Genomic DNA, 13,844 nt, shown 5'->3' on the forward strand with positions numbered 1-13,844 from the left:
CCTAACGCGTAACGCTTGTGGTTGATACTAATTTCCTTAACGTGGGCTACAATTATTCTTCGATAACTACCGAGTATAATCCTATTACACTGATCCTAAAACCACTAACAATTGATTGCTTTAAGCTGAGTCATATCTATTTAATATTCATCACAGGATGTGGCTATAACACCCAACGCAAATTTCTGCTCGCAAAGCAATATAATTACTTAAAACATGCTTGAACTTAAACAAACAAATCTTCTAAATATTGTACTAAAACTTGTTATGACACTCTCCCCTCCTTGACTCGTCTACAAGTAAAGCATTAGGCGCGATTTCCAACGAGAATCTAACGCTGCTTTTCGTCGAGGGACGGTTCTTGTGGGACTTTCTACAGTTTTCGCAACACTGTCCATTCGTGGTAATCCATCCCCCTTACTTCTAATTTCCAAGGGGTATAATTTTTGCACTGGCCTGGATAAGTGTGTTGGCTTCCCTTTTGTAACCACCCTTACATTAGCCCCTCTAACTACACTGTCCTTACCCTTCACAAGGCTCTCTACCACTCCTAATTTCCACTCTCCTCTTTTCTTTTCCTCATCATACACTACGACTACGTCTCCTACTTCTATCATTCTATTCTGATTTCGTACCTGACACCTATGAAATTCCCTTCGCCACCGGTTCCAAAAGTGAGCTAACCGAGTACTTAGATGTTTAAATCTTGCCAAACATTGCGCCCCACTTACCACATCATCTGGTTCCACAATCTCATTCGGGATTGATTCAATTCTTCGCCCATAGATCAAATGAGAAGGCGTTAACACCTCGTCCACTTCATTGTACTCATAGGTCAACAGCCTCGCGTTTAACGTACATTCTACTTCTGTGAGCACTGTTAGTGGCTCCTCATACGACAGCCTGGTGTTTCCTAACGTCTTTCTTAAACAATCTTTCACACTTGCAACCATCCTTTCAAAAAATCCCCCCCACCAGGGTGCCCTTTCTAAATTAAACTTCCACTCTATCCTCATATACTCCAAGTGTGCTTGGACTTCTGGATGGTTGAACAACTCGTTTAAGGCTTTCTCAGTTGCTTGAAATGTTTTTGCGTTTTCGGACACAATGAGAACAGGCATTCCATTTTTCGCAGTGAATCTTCTCAGACAACGTCTTAAAGCGGCGGCAGACAAATCTTCTACTGATTCTAAGTGAACTGCTCTGGTCATGCAACACGAAAATAATGCAGTATAAACTTTCTCCATTTCTCCTGATTTACTCTTCACATAGAGGGGCCCAGCAAAATCGACACCTACCTTCGAAAATGGTGGGGCTTCTGTGACTCTAAACTCTGGCAGTGCTGCAGTTGGTGGAGAACTGTACAGCTTTCCTTTAAGCTTCTTACAAGTAACACACTCGCTCAGGACCCCTTTCACTTCTTGTCTGCCCTTTGGTACCCAGTACCTTGATCGCAATTTGGCTAATGTAGCCCTCACACCATTGTGGTGTACCCTTTCATGACAACCTCGTATAATCAATTTAGTCAAGTGGTTCTTTCTTGGAAGAATGATGGGTCTTCTAGCATCAAACTCTAAATCTGAATTAACAAGCCTACCGATGCATCTAAAAATCCCTCCTTGCTCTACAATGCCAAGTTCACTTACCAGCTGTTTGAAGTTGCCTTGCTTCTTCAATTCGTTTTGGATCAACTTGATCAATTCGATCTTCGCCTCCTTTAACTCACTCACTTCCAACTTACCTGTGTGCTTTATGATTTCCTTTCGCTTCAAACTCGCCTTTAAATTGTTCACGAACCGTCTCACCCAAGCAGTCACACACACTAACCTTTGCAGCTTGCTGTAATCGTTCATGTTTACCACTACTGAGGTCTCTTCTTTCATTTCGACCAACATTACCGATGTGCTCTTCTTTTCTTCGGATGAGGTCTCGGGAGTTTGAAAGTCCTCGTTTGTGACTGGCCAATCTTCTTTCTGTCCTGTCAACCATCGCGGGCCACGCCACCAAAGTTCGTTTTCCTTCAGTTGGGAAGCTAGCACCCCTCTCGAACCAAGATCTGCTAGGTTTTCTAAGGTCGAACAATGCGCCCATTTCTCCTTGTTTGTCAGCCTGAGAATCTCGTCTGCTCTGTGTTGTACGCACTGCTTCCATTTGCGCTTGTTTTGGATCCAGCTGAGCGCTGTTTTGCTATCCATCCAAAATCTCACGCCATCTACCTTTACCTGTGACTGTAATGCGTTACACACCGTGTTCATAAGTTGTGCCCATATTCTCGCTGACATCAATTCCAAGCGTGGAATGGAGAGTTGTTTTAAGGGGGCGACTCTCATTTTACTTGCAACTAAGTTAGCATGGGCCTGACCATCATCCATACGGTACACGAGGTAAGCCATGGCACAGTACGCTCTCTTGCTCGCATCTCCAAATCCATGTAAAATAACACTCTGTCACACTCTCACTTGCCTCATACAGACACCTACTGACCTTAATTTCCCTCGTTTGTAACAAATCTTTGACCCATTTGCACAATTGCCCTTTAATTTCCCCTGTCAACGTTTTGTCCCAATCAAGCCCGCTACTACAAATTTCCTGAAAAAGAATCTTCATGCTAACCCTCACTGGGCTAATTAGCCCCAAAGGATCGAACAAGCTGGCTAACAAGCTCAAAACGTTATGCTTGGTGGGTTCTAGATCTTTCGCCTTTTCTGCAATATGCGCGAGACTAAGGTGGAAGGTGTCCGATTCACAATTCCATATAACACCCAGAACCTTTTCTCCCTTCGTACCCCTTTGGGCTTCTAATTTTGACTTCACATACGTTTCTTCATCTTCTAGTCTTCTTACCATTTCCTGTTTTGTTGTGGGCGTCTCAATCGATCCGATTCTCTCTTTCAACTTTGGGCAATTGGTTTTCCACTTTCGCAAATTGAACCCTCCGTTTGCCATTCTGACCTTTGCTTTGCTGTACAGATTGTACGCTTTGTCGGTTGTGCTCTCACCCGAAACCAGATCGTCTACATAAAAACTTTCGACCATTTTTCTAACAAATTCAGGATCAACTTCTGCAAAGGTTGCTAGGCGATGCCTTATTGTGCCATTAAGCAGGAAGGGTGACATGTTCAATCCAAAAACAACTTGACAAACCGATACACAATAACGCTCGATTTGCTGTCACGCACGTCATCCACCCACAGGAACCTCAAACAATCGCGATCATTTACATCTACCGATACATTCAAAAAGGCTTTATCGATGTCACCGACAAGCGCGACCCTATTTTCCCTGAACTGTACAAGTATATCAAAAAGTAAGGGGTTTAAAGATGGCCCGGTATGTAGACAGTCGTTCAGCGAAGTCCCGTTCTTACCTTCTTTTGAAGAGGCATCATAAACTATTCTCAGCTTTGTGGTTTCCGCATCCTTGTGAATGACAGCTTGATGAGGCAAATAATGAAACTTGCTCGCCCCCTCCAATTCTGCCACCTTTTCAACAAAACCCGAACTTAATTGCTCTTTGATGATAGAATCGTACTCCTCAAGTATTTCCGGCTCCTTTCCTAATCTTTTAATTTGGCCTTTCATGCGTGACAAACGGTTTGCAAAATTACTAGGAAGGTTGTTGTGACCTTGTTTCCAAGGCAACTTAACCGAATACCTACCTTCAATGAAGTTAATCTCACTCTCAAATGATTCATGCAACTGATCGCTTGCTTTGATTCCTAAACTCTCTAAATCCCACAAACTTTTAACTGTACTCTCTAAACTATCTCTGTCGATCGCTACACTTTTCTGTGCTACGAAATTTACTGACACTTCCTGTCTACTGTCTGACTCTTTTCTTTTTAGGGGGTCTGACAATACCCATCCAAGCTCAGTCTCTCCTGCTACGGGTTCTTCTGGCTCCCCCCATATTGTTCTCCCCTTCTGAAACTCCCACAAGTAATCCGATCCTATCAACAAATCTATTACGAGTTCTTCCTTTGTTTGACAAATGTCTGAAAACCACAGATCACGAAAGTGCAGGTAATCGTTTTTGACGACCTCTACGTGCTTGTTGGTTATATTGGATATTTCCGGCACAACATAAGCTTCAACCTAAGCGCCCGATCGGCCTTTAGAGGCATTATGTCAAACTGAACGACTTCCCTCAATCCCGTTTCTTTGGCTTTATGCCCGAACGTATTAATGCTTACCCACTCCTTTCTTACAACTTCTAAGCCATAATCACCTGCAGCCTTAGCTGTTATGAATGATTTGTGACTTCCTGAGTCAAATAAAACTCTCACCCTTCCCTGTACCCTCCCCTTAATTAAGGCTTGGGCAGTTTGGAATGCAATTCTACTTTCCGTACCTACAAGCATGCTATTTGGATTACTCGTGATTGTGGGTTGAGCACTATCTCCCCCTCGGGGTTGCTGCAATTTTGCGTCACGCAAACACGTGTTGTGAAAACCCTTACAACTTTTACATTTTACAGTAATTTGGCAATCTGGGGCACAATGTCCCCGGTCAATACACTTAAAGCATCTACCAAACTTAAATAACAGTTTCTTACGTTCATCAATGTTCGTGACCTTCTTACATTCCTTCGGTAGATGGTTTCCAAGGCAGAACGCACATCTTCGATCATCCCTTTTCCTTGCAAACAGCACCCTTGTGGTTGGAGGCCTGTTCCTTCCATCGCTGGACGCAACTCGGCGCGGCGTCAAACACTGGTCCTCTCTCAGTTCCACTTCGACCAGGAGTGCGTTCAACATGTCCCCCAATGACCACTCCAAATACTCCGTCTCTCTTGTGATAGTCAGCTGAATGGAGTCGGGGATCTTCTCCAGCAGCATCGGGACGACAATTTCCGAGTAGTTTCGTTCTTTTACTTTTAACGCTTGTACCGCTCTGTACTTACTTTCTGCAAAATCATAGAGACTGCGCAGTCTGGGTGTGTCACTCTCATTGAATACAGGACGCGCATTCAACAGTTCGTTTACAAGTGCTCTTTGCACCACGATCTTTTTACCATATCGTTTCTTTAGCAGTTCTACCGCTGCCTGGTAATTAGCGGACATCAGTGCGAATCCTCCAATTGCTGATCTTGCTGGTTCTAGCAAAAAATTTCTCAGGTATGAGAATTTGTCCACGTTCGAAAGCCCATCGTTCAAGTGAATGGAACTTTCAACGAGTCCCAGAACTCCTGCCATTCTCCAAGTTTTCCGTTAAACTTCCACACCTCTACCTTTGGAAGACTGTAATGGATGAGATGATTCGGGTTGGGTGGTGGACTCTCTTGTTGTTCTGGTGGCGCGAATGGCGGGGCAGGTGGGGCAGCGAGCTCGGCCAGGCGTTCATCGATTTCAGCTAAACTTTGCATTACGTGTGCTTTCAATCGGCCGCTCCGTTCGATCTCATCCGCTATCTCCTCTTCTGTCACTTTTTCATCAGCTGCTAACTCGGCCAGAATCTGCTCATCTAACGCCAAAATCTTGTCAAGCTGTTCTTTCAGGTTGGCTTTCCATTTCTGTAATTTAGACTTTCTGACAGTGGCAAATGCGTTCTCGAAACACTCGTCAACGTCTTCAAGGACTTTCTTAAGGAATCCATGATGGCCTGCTCTCACTTTCTTGTTCGACATTCTCTCAATCTATAATCCGGCTCAAAGGACCACGTTTTGCGGAATCTCCCGCAGTGGCTGGTTTAACAAACACTTAGGACTGTATCTGTCGTTTTCTCCACTTTATTGTAGCTTCTTTCGTACATTCGTTCTGATCAATCTTATTGCTCTAATCGTTCTGACTTAAAATTACAATATTCACTACATTTTATTATCACTAGCGTAAACGCCTTGGTTACGTATGTCTGGCCGCAAACCTAAGTTGGCTAAGGCTCACTATTGTTCTTCTGCGGTCTTTTCTAATCTCCTAACGTGTAACGCTTGTGGTTGATACTAATTTCCTTAACGTGGGCTACAATTATTCTTTGATAATTACCGAGTATAATCCGATTACACTGATCCTAAAACCACCAACAATTGATTGCTTTAAGCTGAGTCATATCTATTTAATATTCGTCACAGGATGTGGCTATAACACCCAATGCAAATTTCTGCTCGCGAAGCAATATAATTACTGAAAACGTGCTTGAACTTGAACAAGCAAATCTTCTAAATATTGTACTAAAACTTGTTATGACAATGAGAGTTCACTTTGTTCCTCTAAAATAAGCTTATAAGACTCACTTCTAGTGTTTGTTTGAATTTAGTACGTGTGCTAGAGTTTCATTGTTGCAGAGAGGTGGCAAATGCAGCCGTAAAATTGTCTTTCGATGGCTCCACTGAACACATTAGTTGCTGAGGGACAAAGATGGCTGAACTTACCACTGTCGATCTAGGGTCCCAGATCAAAGACTCTGTGAGCCAACTCGTGAATTTGATGAGGCAATGTAATTTAAATATCATCAATAGAAAATGATGTTTGATTTCCATAAAAGGGTATGAAGCGTTCTAAGAGGTGTTGGACTGGTAAAGGAACATTTTGAGGAATATGAAATGAAATTAAATTAAGCTTCAAAGACAGAAAATATATGCTGAGTAGAAGTTGGTGTAAGACAATCACTCGTCTAGATTTTAGTTGAAAGGTTTGCGGAGGGAAAGTTCAAAAGGGTGAAGTTTTGTTTATCGAAAAGCTATTGTTGCAGTGTTAAGGTCGGTATTCACTTGCGATGTAAGCATAGGGATAACCATAAAAGCTTATGCGCTAGATGAGAGGCTCGGACATAAGGATAAGCATATATGCATAAGATAAGCTTGTGTTGTTTTTATGTTTGTGTTGTCTAGTTAGGGCTTGGTTGGCATAAGCATAAGTATAAACATAAGCGAAAGACTTTCAGGCAATGAGCGAGCACTATACTGCTAATAGCAACCATTTCCTTATTCAACATGACATCGACGTAAGCATAAGCATAAGACTGAGCGTTTGTGCTTATGCCTATGCTGCAGCTGTGTTCACCCGTGCATAAGCTTGTTATGCTTATTCTTCTGCTTGTGTTGCAAGTGAGTACCGCACTTAAAGCCTGTTTCGCACATCTGATATAATTATTAGTATGAGGGTGAAGACAAGTACAAGGTTGTTCAAACTAGTAAAGTACGCATGCGCAGTGCCAGTTAGATCATTGATGAAACAGCATAGTGATTGAATGAACTTATGCTTGTGCTTACTTTTCGGGAGTTCCCACATGTAAAATAAGCATATGCGGAAGAACAAGAAAGAAGGGAAATGTTTCTTTTTCTTGTGCTTATGAAGGCTACTGCATGTATAACGGGAGCTCGGTCGCCTGAGGCGCCTAAGTTAGGAGTCCGGGCAAGTTAATTTTTGTTGAAGGAGCCTGAGTGGGCGTCTAAACATGGCATTTTCAGTCGCATCTACGTAGAAATAATTACAAATAATTCCTGATTTTCACTTTGTTCTACCAGCATAAAAATTTCCATTAACAAGCCTGTGCGACCATCGCCAGTCATCGTGGATATGTGCAGGGACAATGCTAGTGGGTAAACTTGAGGGTTTTTCTAACTCGCGCTCGTTCTGACCGGCTGGGATGTTTCTCATGAAAGTGCTCATAACATCAGTCACACAATAAATTAAACTAAAACAAAACTTAATCTGGTCTTGTTTTGCTTTGATCGTGAGAAAAATGGGTCAAAACAAAGCAACAAAGTTTCCCTCCACTCATAAAACAGCGGAAAACAGCCATATTTGAAATCGCTCTATAATGCATTGCGAACTTAGTATTGAATAAATTTATATCATGTATGCTGGTGGATTGTTTTTTTGCTGATACCCAACTAACGACACTCTATGGGAAAAGCCCTGGGAACTAGGTTGTAATTCAACAGTACAGTGCCTCTTTCTCAAACATGTATATGGATAGGTGGATCCTTAACTAAAACCATTCGATAAGTTAACAGATTTTAACAAATAAAGCTGAAAGCAGGGTAAAATTGTTACCCGCAGTGGCTTTCATGTGTTTTGTTATGACGAAGTTCACTGAAAATTGTCAGCATAAGCCAGTTTTAAATCAACCTCTTTCTCAGGGTCTCTCATCTTACCGCCCCCTGGAGTGAACCCTGGCACACCTGGTCACGTGTCTTCCAGAATCTTGGAGATGACAATTAAATTATTGAAGGGATTAGTGGCCTAGTAGGAATTTTGTCTATACTTAGCCTACGGGAGTACGGGATGTGTTGTCACGAAAATTAACCAGGATCAATATGATTTTCTCCTGTGGGGGGGGGGGTACTCTCAGAAAATTTGGGTGGGGGTGTGTGGCCCACTTCCCAAAACCCTTACCCTATTTATGACCAAAATCTGTGATTTTTCCTACCCTATTTGTGACCTGGCCAAAAATTTGATACCCTATTTATGACCGTTGCGGGTGGCCCAGTTGCCTTATACTGACGTTATGAAGGGCTTTTGTTGACGGTCTTATTCATAATGATGAAAAAGTAGCTTCTTCTAAGAAATATACTCAATTAAAGACGAGAGTGTTAAAACCATACCCTATTTATAACCAAAATGGCCAAAATCGATACCTTGTTTATGACTAAAACGGCTGAAAAACCCTACCCTTTGGGGCCGCACATACCTATATAGCCCATATAAGGGAGTACCCCCCTCCCGGGGATGTTCTGCGGCAATGTCCTGTGGTAATATTCTGCACTGTTAAACATTGCGGGTAATGGAAGTCGCAGCGCGATATTTTGAATTCAACAAAGTTCAACGCGACAAATTGCTGATTACAGAGGACCCCTTCCTAATGTTGTGAATTGTGAAAGTGGCAGGTGACCAGTGTGTGGGAGGGTCTCTCCTCCCTCGCTCCAGGGGGCGGTAAGATGAGAGACCCTGGGAACGAGGTTGGTTTTAAATTTCCTGTAACTCTGTAGGTGCTGTGATCGAATGGTTTTAGTAAGAGGTGAGGCAGCTGAAATTTTGGAGAAGAAAATCAGCGTTAAGTTAGTTAAGATGTTAGTCTAGAATCCAGCCAATCAAATTTATGGTGTGTTTTCGGAGCCATGTTTTGCCCATGAAAGGCCCTGTGAATGGGTGGTCCTTGGAGCTACATGTAAGTCGAGGGGGACTAGATTCCAGGGTGTTGTCCCTCGTGGAAAGTTGCCAAACCTTCGTCACAACCAGATATTCACATGACGCCATAAGAGCTCGTAGGGTTAGGGTGTGTTGTCAGAATGATGTCTTCTAAAAGTGCAAAAAAGAAGAGCAACAGTGGAAGGCCACAATCTGCTGCGAAGTTGAACTGCATTAGTAGAGAAGAAATGTCAAGTACTTCTCGGGAAGGCAAAGGTTCAGTACAAACTTCGAACAGTGGAAAGCAAATGGGGGAAGGCGAAGGTTCCGTACAAAGAAGTAATGTTGCAGTGGCGAGTTCATCCAGGGCGCACGATGAATGTCGTGATTCCATAATTGCGTACGTGCACAAAGTATCGGAGTCCAGAAGGAATAAGCGGAACACTATGGACTATTCAACAATGGTTCTGCAGACGTCAAGTGATAGGCAGCTATCCGCGCTGATATACTCGAAGACCAAGAGGAAGCTTTTGGTTGATAGTGAGCGGTCGCGCACGCCAGTAAAGCTGCAAAGGTTTACTTACACGTCGGATGGTTCCAAAGTCATCATCAATGACATGACCAAAATTTCTTCACAGCAGCCAACGGAGTATTCGTTTCAATTCGAGGAAGTAGGGAGCAATGAGGAGAAAAAAATTTCGGTAAGAGAAATCATTGACAAGTTCAACGAGGGAGACTTGATGTCCATCCGCGGCAAAATAGTTGGTGTAGCTGAGCCAACAGTGACAAAATCCAGAGGGCTGAAAGTTGCCAACGCGTTGTTTGCAGATGAAACAGGTAAAATTGAGCTGGATTTATGGGAGGGTCATATTTCCGCTGTGGAAGTTGGCCGCTTGTACACCATATCTCCTGTACAAGTTCGACGGTGGTTGGGCAAGAAGAAAGTCTCTACAGTGGTGAGCAGTATTATCAGAGCGGAAGAGATGAGTGAATGTTTGTCAGCAATCCCGCTGGTGACGGAAGAAATACGAGAAGGATCTGCTTCCAGCACTTTGACGATCCGAAGTTTTCAGTGTGTTGAGAAGGTAGAGTCGTATCTTCAATGTAGGAAGTGCTCCAGAAAGATTCTTCAAGCAATGGGAACCCTTGTTGTGCGATGTGATAGATGCGGCTATTCCATGAGAACTGTGGACTGCCCTGTTCGTCGCTATGCTTCGGTAGTTATGGAGGTTCCAGATGGCAGTCCTGTTCACGTTACCGTGTTCAGCGATGTTTTGGAAGAGCTGGTCCCCGACTGTAAGAATCGCAGTGATGGTGAAGTGGAAGAGATGTTGTTGTTGATGGAAAACGTCACGATTACGTATGACAGTGACACATGTATTGTCTTAAAAGCAGTCGCCGCAAAGTAAGTCTGAAGATAAACAAACTGTGTTGTTGTTCTGTGCCGTTTGCGTTACTATAAAAGGTGGTCCAGAGGGAAGAATCAAGCGATGGCGATGCTGATGTGGGAGAATTGAAATAGCGTTGTTAATGAAAACATGCCTGTGAAAGATTCTAGATCAGATGTATGGTTTTAAATGCAGTCGCTGCAAAGTAAGCCCAGAGATGGGGAAATTGTGTTATTACCTTGTTAATTGTATGAGTATTTTTGTCTCAAGAATTGAACACGTTTATATGAGAAAATTCTTCGAGGTTACGTCGAAGTAAGCGAGCGAGGACGTGAGGCAAACATAAGCTTATTATTATTTTTTTTGGTTGTTGTTACGGTACTGTAGTCGTTTTGAAGTATGCAACACTTCGGCCAGGAGCTTAAATACTACTTTTCAAAGTGTTACCCTTAGCTTCAAATCAGTGGTGTTAAGACGTTGAATTTATTGGAGTCTTTTCGTTTGAAAGAGTTTGTAGGTATTCCTGAATAAATGAAGGTCCATTTTTACATGTGCGGTAGTGATAAGAGCAGATCTCCAAGGATTTCGAGCAATGTTAAATTAACTTTCGTTGAGACAAGTGGGTTTTGTTTATTTTCCTTTTTACATTTTACATTTGGCTTTCACCGCTTTCATCTAAAAGAGTTGAAAATAATTCAATATTATTTTTGAACTGGCATGCAGGATAGCCTTAGGGATAGCCTTCCAGTTGGCATTTGCGCCATCAAGAAATCTGCCAATCCAACTCAACCGTAACGATATGACCATTGTTCGGAAGTTTATATAATTTAAGTCTCTGTCAGATATTGGTTGATAAATGATCTGTCTCTCTATGTCATCCTTTTTGTTTCTCCACAAAAAAGCAAAAAGTTCAGCTTGAGTTTTGTGGATCACAGGTTCAGGGGCAGTTAACATTGATGCTGTATAAATCAATTGAGAGACACCCACTGTCTTCGCCAGCATTGAATGTCCATACAGTGAGAGATTTTGTGTTTGCCAAATATTCAGTTTTGTCTTCATTTTACGAATTTTACTGAAGAAATATTCCTCATTGTTTTTGTCTCCATCATATGATAAAAACATACCAAGAACCTTAATAGGTTCTGTTATGCACTTGAAACCCGTAGTTGTCCTTATTACCTTTTCAAGAACCGATCTACATTATCTTTGTTTTGGTTTTGTTCAGGTTCAGGCCTGATAATGCACCGAAGCTATTGATTATCTGAGGTGATGTTTTGAGAGATGCTATAGTGCTTGAGATCACAGTTGTATCGTCTGCAAATTGCATCAATCTTGCTTCATGGGAGTTAGGTAGTATTATACCCTTACAGTCGGGATCATGGCGGCATTTTAGCGCCAGAATTTCCACCACAAGTACAAATAAAGGACTTGATGGACATCCTTGCCGTATACCTCCAGACTTTAAAATAATTTGTCATGTACCTGCCATTCATCACTCCACTTTCGATATTGTTGTAGAGAATCGAGACCCACTTTCTGATCTTAGGCCCGAAGTTGAAGATTTCTAAGGCTTGATGGAGAAAGCTCCATTCTAAAGTATCAAAGGCTTTTTCGAAGTCTATAAAAAGGAGAATTCCAGGGATTTTCTTAGTATTGGTAAAGTTCATTAGGTCACCTAAGAGGCGGATGTTCTGTGCGATGTAACTTCCTTTTATAAAGCCAGTTTGATCGGAATAAATTTAAGTCGGAAGTGAGGGTTTGATGCACGTTGCTATTATCCTAGCGAGAATTTTATAGTCGACATTAAGAAGGGTTATTGGGCACCAGCATGTTATTTCTTTCAAGTTTTCCTTACTTTTTGGTATGAGGGAAATGATTCCTCTTCTTTGGGAGATTGAGAGTTGGTTTTCATGGAAGGCTTCATTGTAGCAATCCAGAAGATTTCCTCCAAGCAGGTCTAAAAAGACTTCATAAAATTCAACTGAAAAACCGTCGTCGCCCAGTGTGTTGTTTCTCTGAAACAGTTTTATAACTCTCTTAATTTCCTCCATTGTAAGATCATTTTCCATCTCAATTTGTTCTTCGTCAGTTAACCTTGGAATCTCTGCGTCTTTTGCAATCTGGTTAAAGTTGACTCTTTGAACATCATCATTTTCAACAATTTCAGAGCTTAGTATTTTAGAGAAGTGGTCTTCAATTCTCTTTTACCTCCTTGAAATTGGTTAGTATTGATCGTTCTCATCCTTAAGCTCCTTAACTATCTTTCTATCGTAATTCTTTTTCTCAAGGTTGAAGAAATATTTTGTTGGCTTCTCTCCTTGCTCAACCCATCTTGCTTTGGATCTAAACAGCCTCTTTTCCTCTTGAATTGTATATATCTTTTAATTCTTTATTAGCTAATTCGTAGTTATTCAATAAGTTTTGATTGAAATATTGATTCTCACATATTTGCTGGTCTAGCTTTTGCATTTCTTCCTGCAGTTCAATTTCCTTTCTTTTTAAAAGTGATCTTTTATTTTTGGAGTACTGAATGGTTTTAGAGCAATTTCCATTTTAATCATTTCCCAAAGAAGCTTTTTACTTCTAACGTCTTTGTATTTATCCAGAATTTTGAGGTAAAATGTGTTGATAAGATTTATGTAGTCTTGGTCTTCTAATAATTTATTATTGAATTTCCATGATCCCGGGCCCCTTTTAAATTCCCCTTGAATTTCAAAAGACAAGAAAAATTTCTTTGTGGTCAGGTGCAATGGATGCTTGGATCTCTGCTCTCTTTGCATTTATGGCTATTGTATTGGAGACAAGAAAGTAGTCAATTCTAGATTTAAACTTTAAATTTTTCGACTCATACATAAAGGCTTTGGTGTTTGGATGAAGCTTACAATATATGTCAACTAGATCTAATTCTTCCATAAGATCGATAATGGAATTCCTGTAGTTTGTTTCTTTCCACTGAAGGCCACCAAATTTGTCTTCATGGAACAGAGAACCATTCCAATCGCCTGTTATGATCTTCATAATATCAGTTTTCAAGATCAGATTGGTGCCTAGACTTCTGATAAATAGCTCGTTCCGCACCTTTATTTGGAGCATAAATATTGATAACAAAAACCTGTTGGTCACCTATGTTTACTTTAGCAATTATATATCTTCTGTCTCAGTCAGTGTGTACAGTACTAAGAGAAAATCCAGAGTTTATGCTTAGAAGCATGCATACACCTCTAGAGTGTTCAGAGCCATGCGAAAATATAATTTGTCCTCCCCATTCCGCAGACCACATCCTCTTGTCATCCTCCTTGGAAAAAGTTTCCCAAAGGCAGTACAAAGTTGCTTTTTGATTCTTAAGGTATGAAAAGATTGATCTTCTCTTGACTTGATTTCATAACCCC

General features: G+C 41.5%; 2 protein-coding genes across 2 annotated transcripts; both read right to left on the reverse strand.

The window, feature by feature from the left end:
* Positions 1–283: 283 nt before the first annotated feature.
* On the reverse strand, positions 284–2,390 carry LOC145500566 (uncharacterized). Its single transcript, XM_081480084.1, has one exon. It carries the CDS (start codon positions 2,370–2,372, stop codon positions 294–296), a length of 2,079 nt encoding a protein of 692 aa, XP_081336210.1. The 5' UTR covers positions 2,373–2,390; the 3' UTR covers positions 284–293.
* A 729-nt stretch (positions 2,391–3,119) lies between these two features.
* Positions 3,120–5,062, reverse strand: LOC145501404 (uncharacterized). The gene is made up of 2 exons (XM_081480888.1): positions 4,228–5,062; positions 3,120–3,994 (listed from the first exon to the last, which is right to left on the reverse strand). Exons 1-2 carry the CDS (start codon positions 5,060–5,062, stop codon positions 3,120–3,122), a joined length of 1,710 nt encoding a protein of 569 aa, XP_081337014.1.
* Positions 5,063–13,844: the final 8,782 nt, after the last annotated feature.

The sequence above is a fragment of the Orbicella franksi genome, chromosome 10, assembly GCF_964199315.1.
Source record: "Orbicella franksi chromosome 10, jaOrbFran1.1, whole genome shotgun sequence".
NCBI lineage: Eukaryota > Metazoa > Cnidaria > Anthozoa > Scleractinia > Merulinidae > Orbicella > Orbicella franksi.

What these genes read in the sequence shown, in the direction of transcription:
- LOC145500566 (XM_081480084.1), bottom strand. Translation starts at nt 2,372, where the DNA reads ATGGATGATGGTCAGGCCCATGCTAACTTAGTTGCAAGTAAAATGAGA.
- LOC145501404 (XM_081480888.1), bottom strand. Translation starts at nt 5,062, where the DNA reads ATGTCCGCTAATTACCAGGCAGCGGTAGAACTGCTAAAGAAACGATAT. An exon ending in CATAACAGCTAAGGCTGCAG is followed by an intron (nt 3,995 to 4,227) that starts GTGATTATGGCT and finishes TGTGGTTTTCAG; the next exon opens with ACATTTGTCAAACAAAGGAA.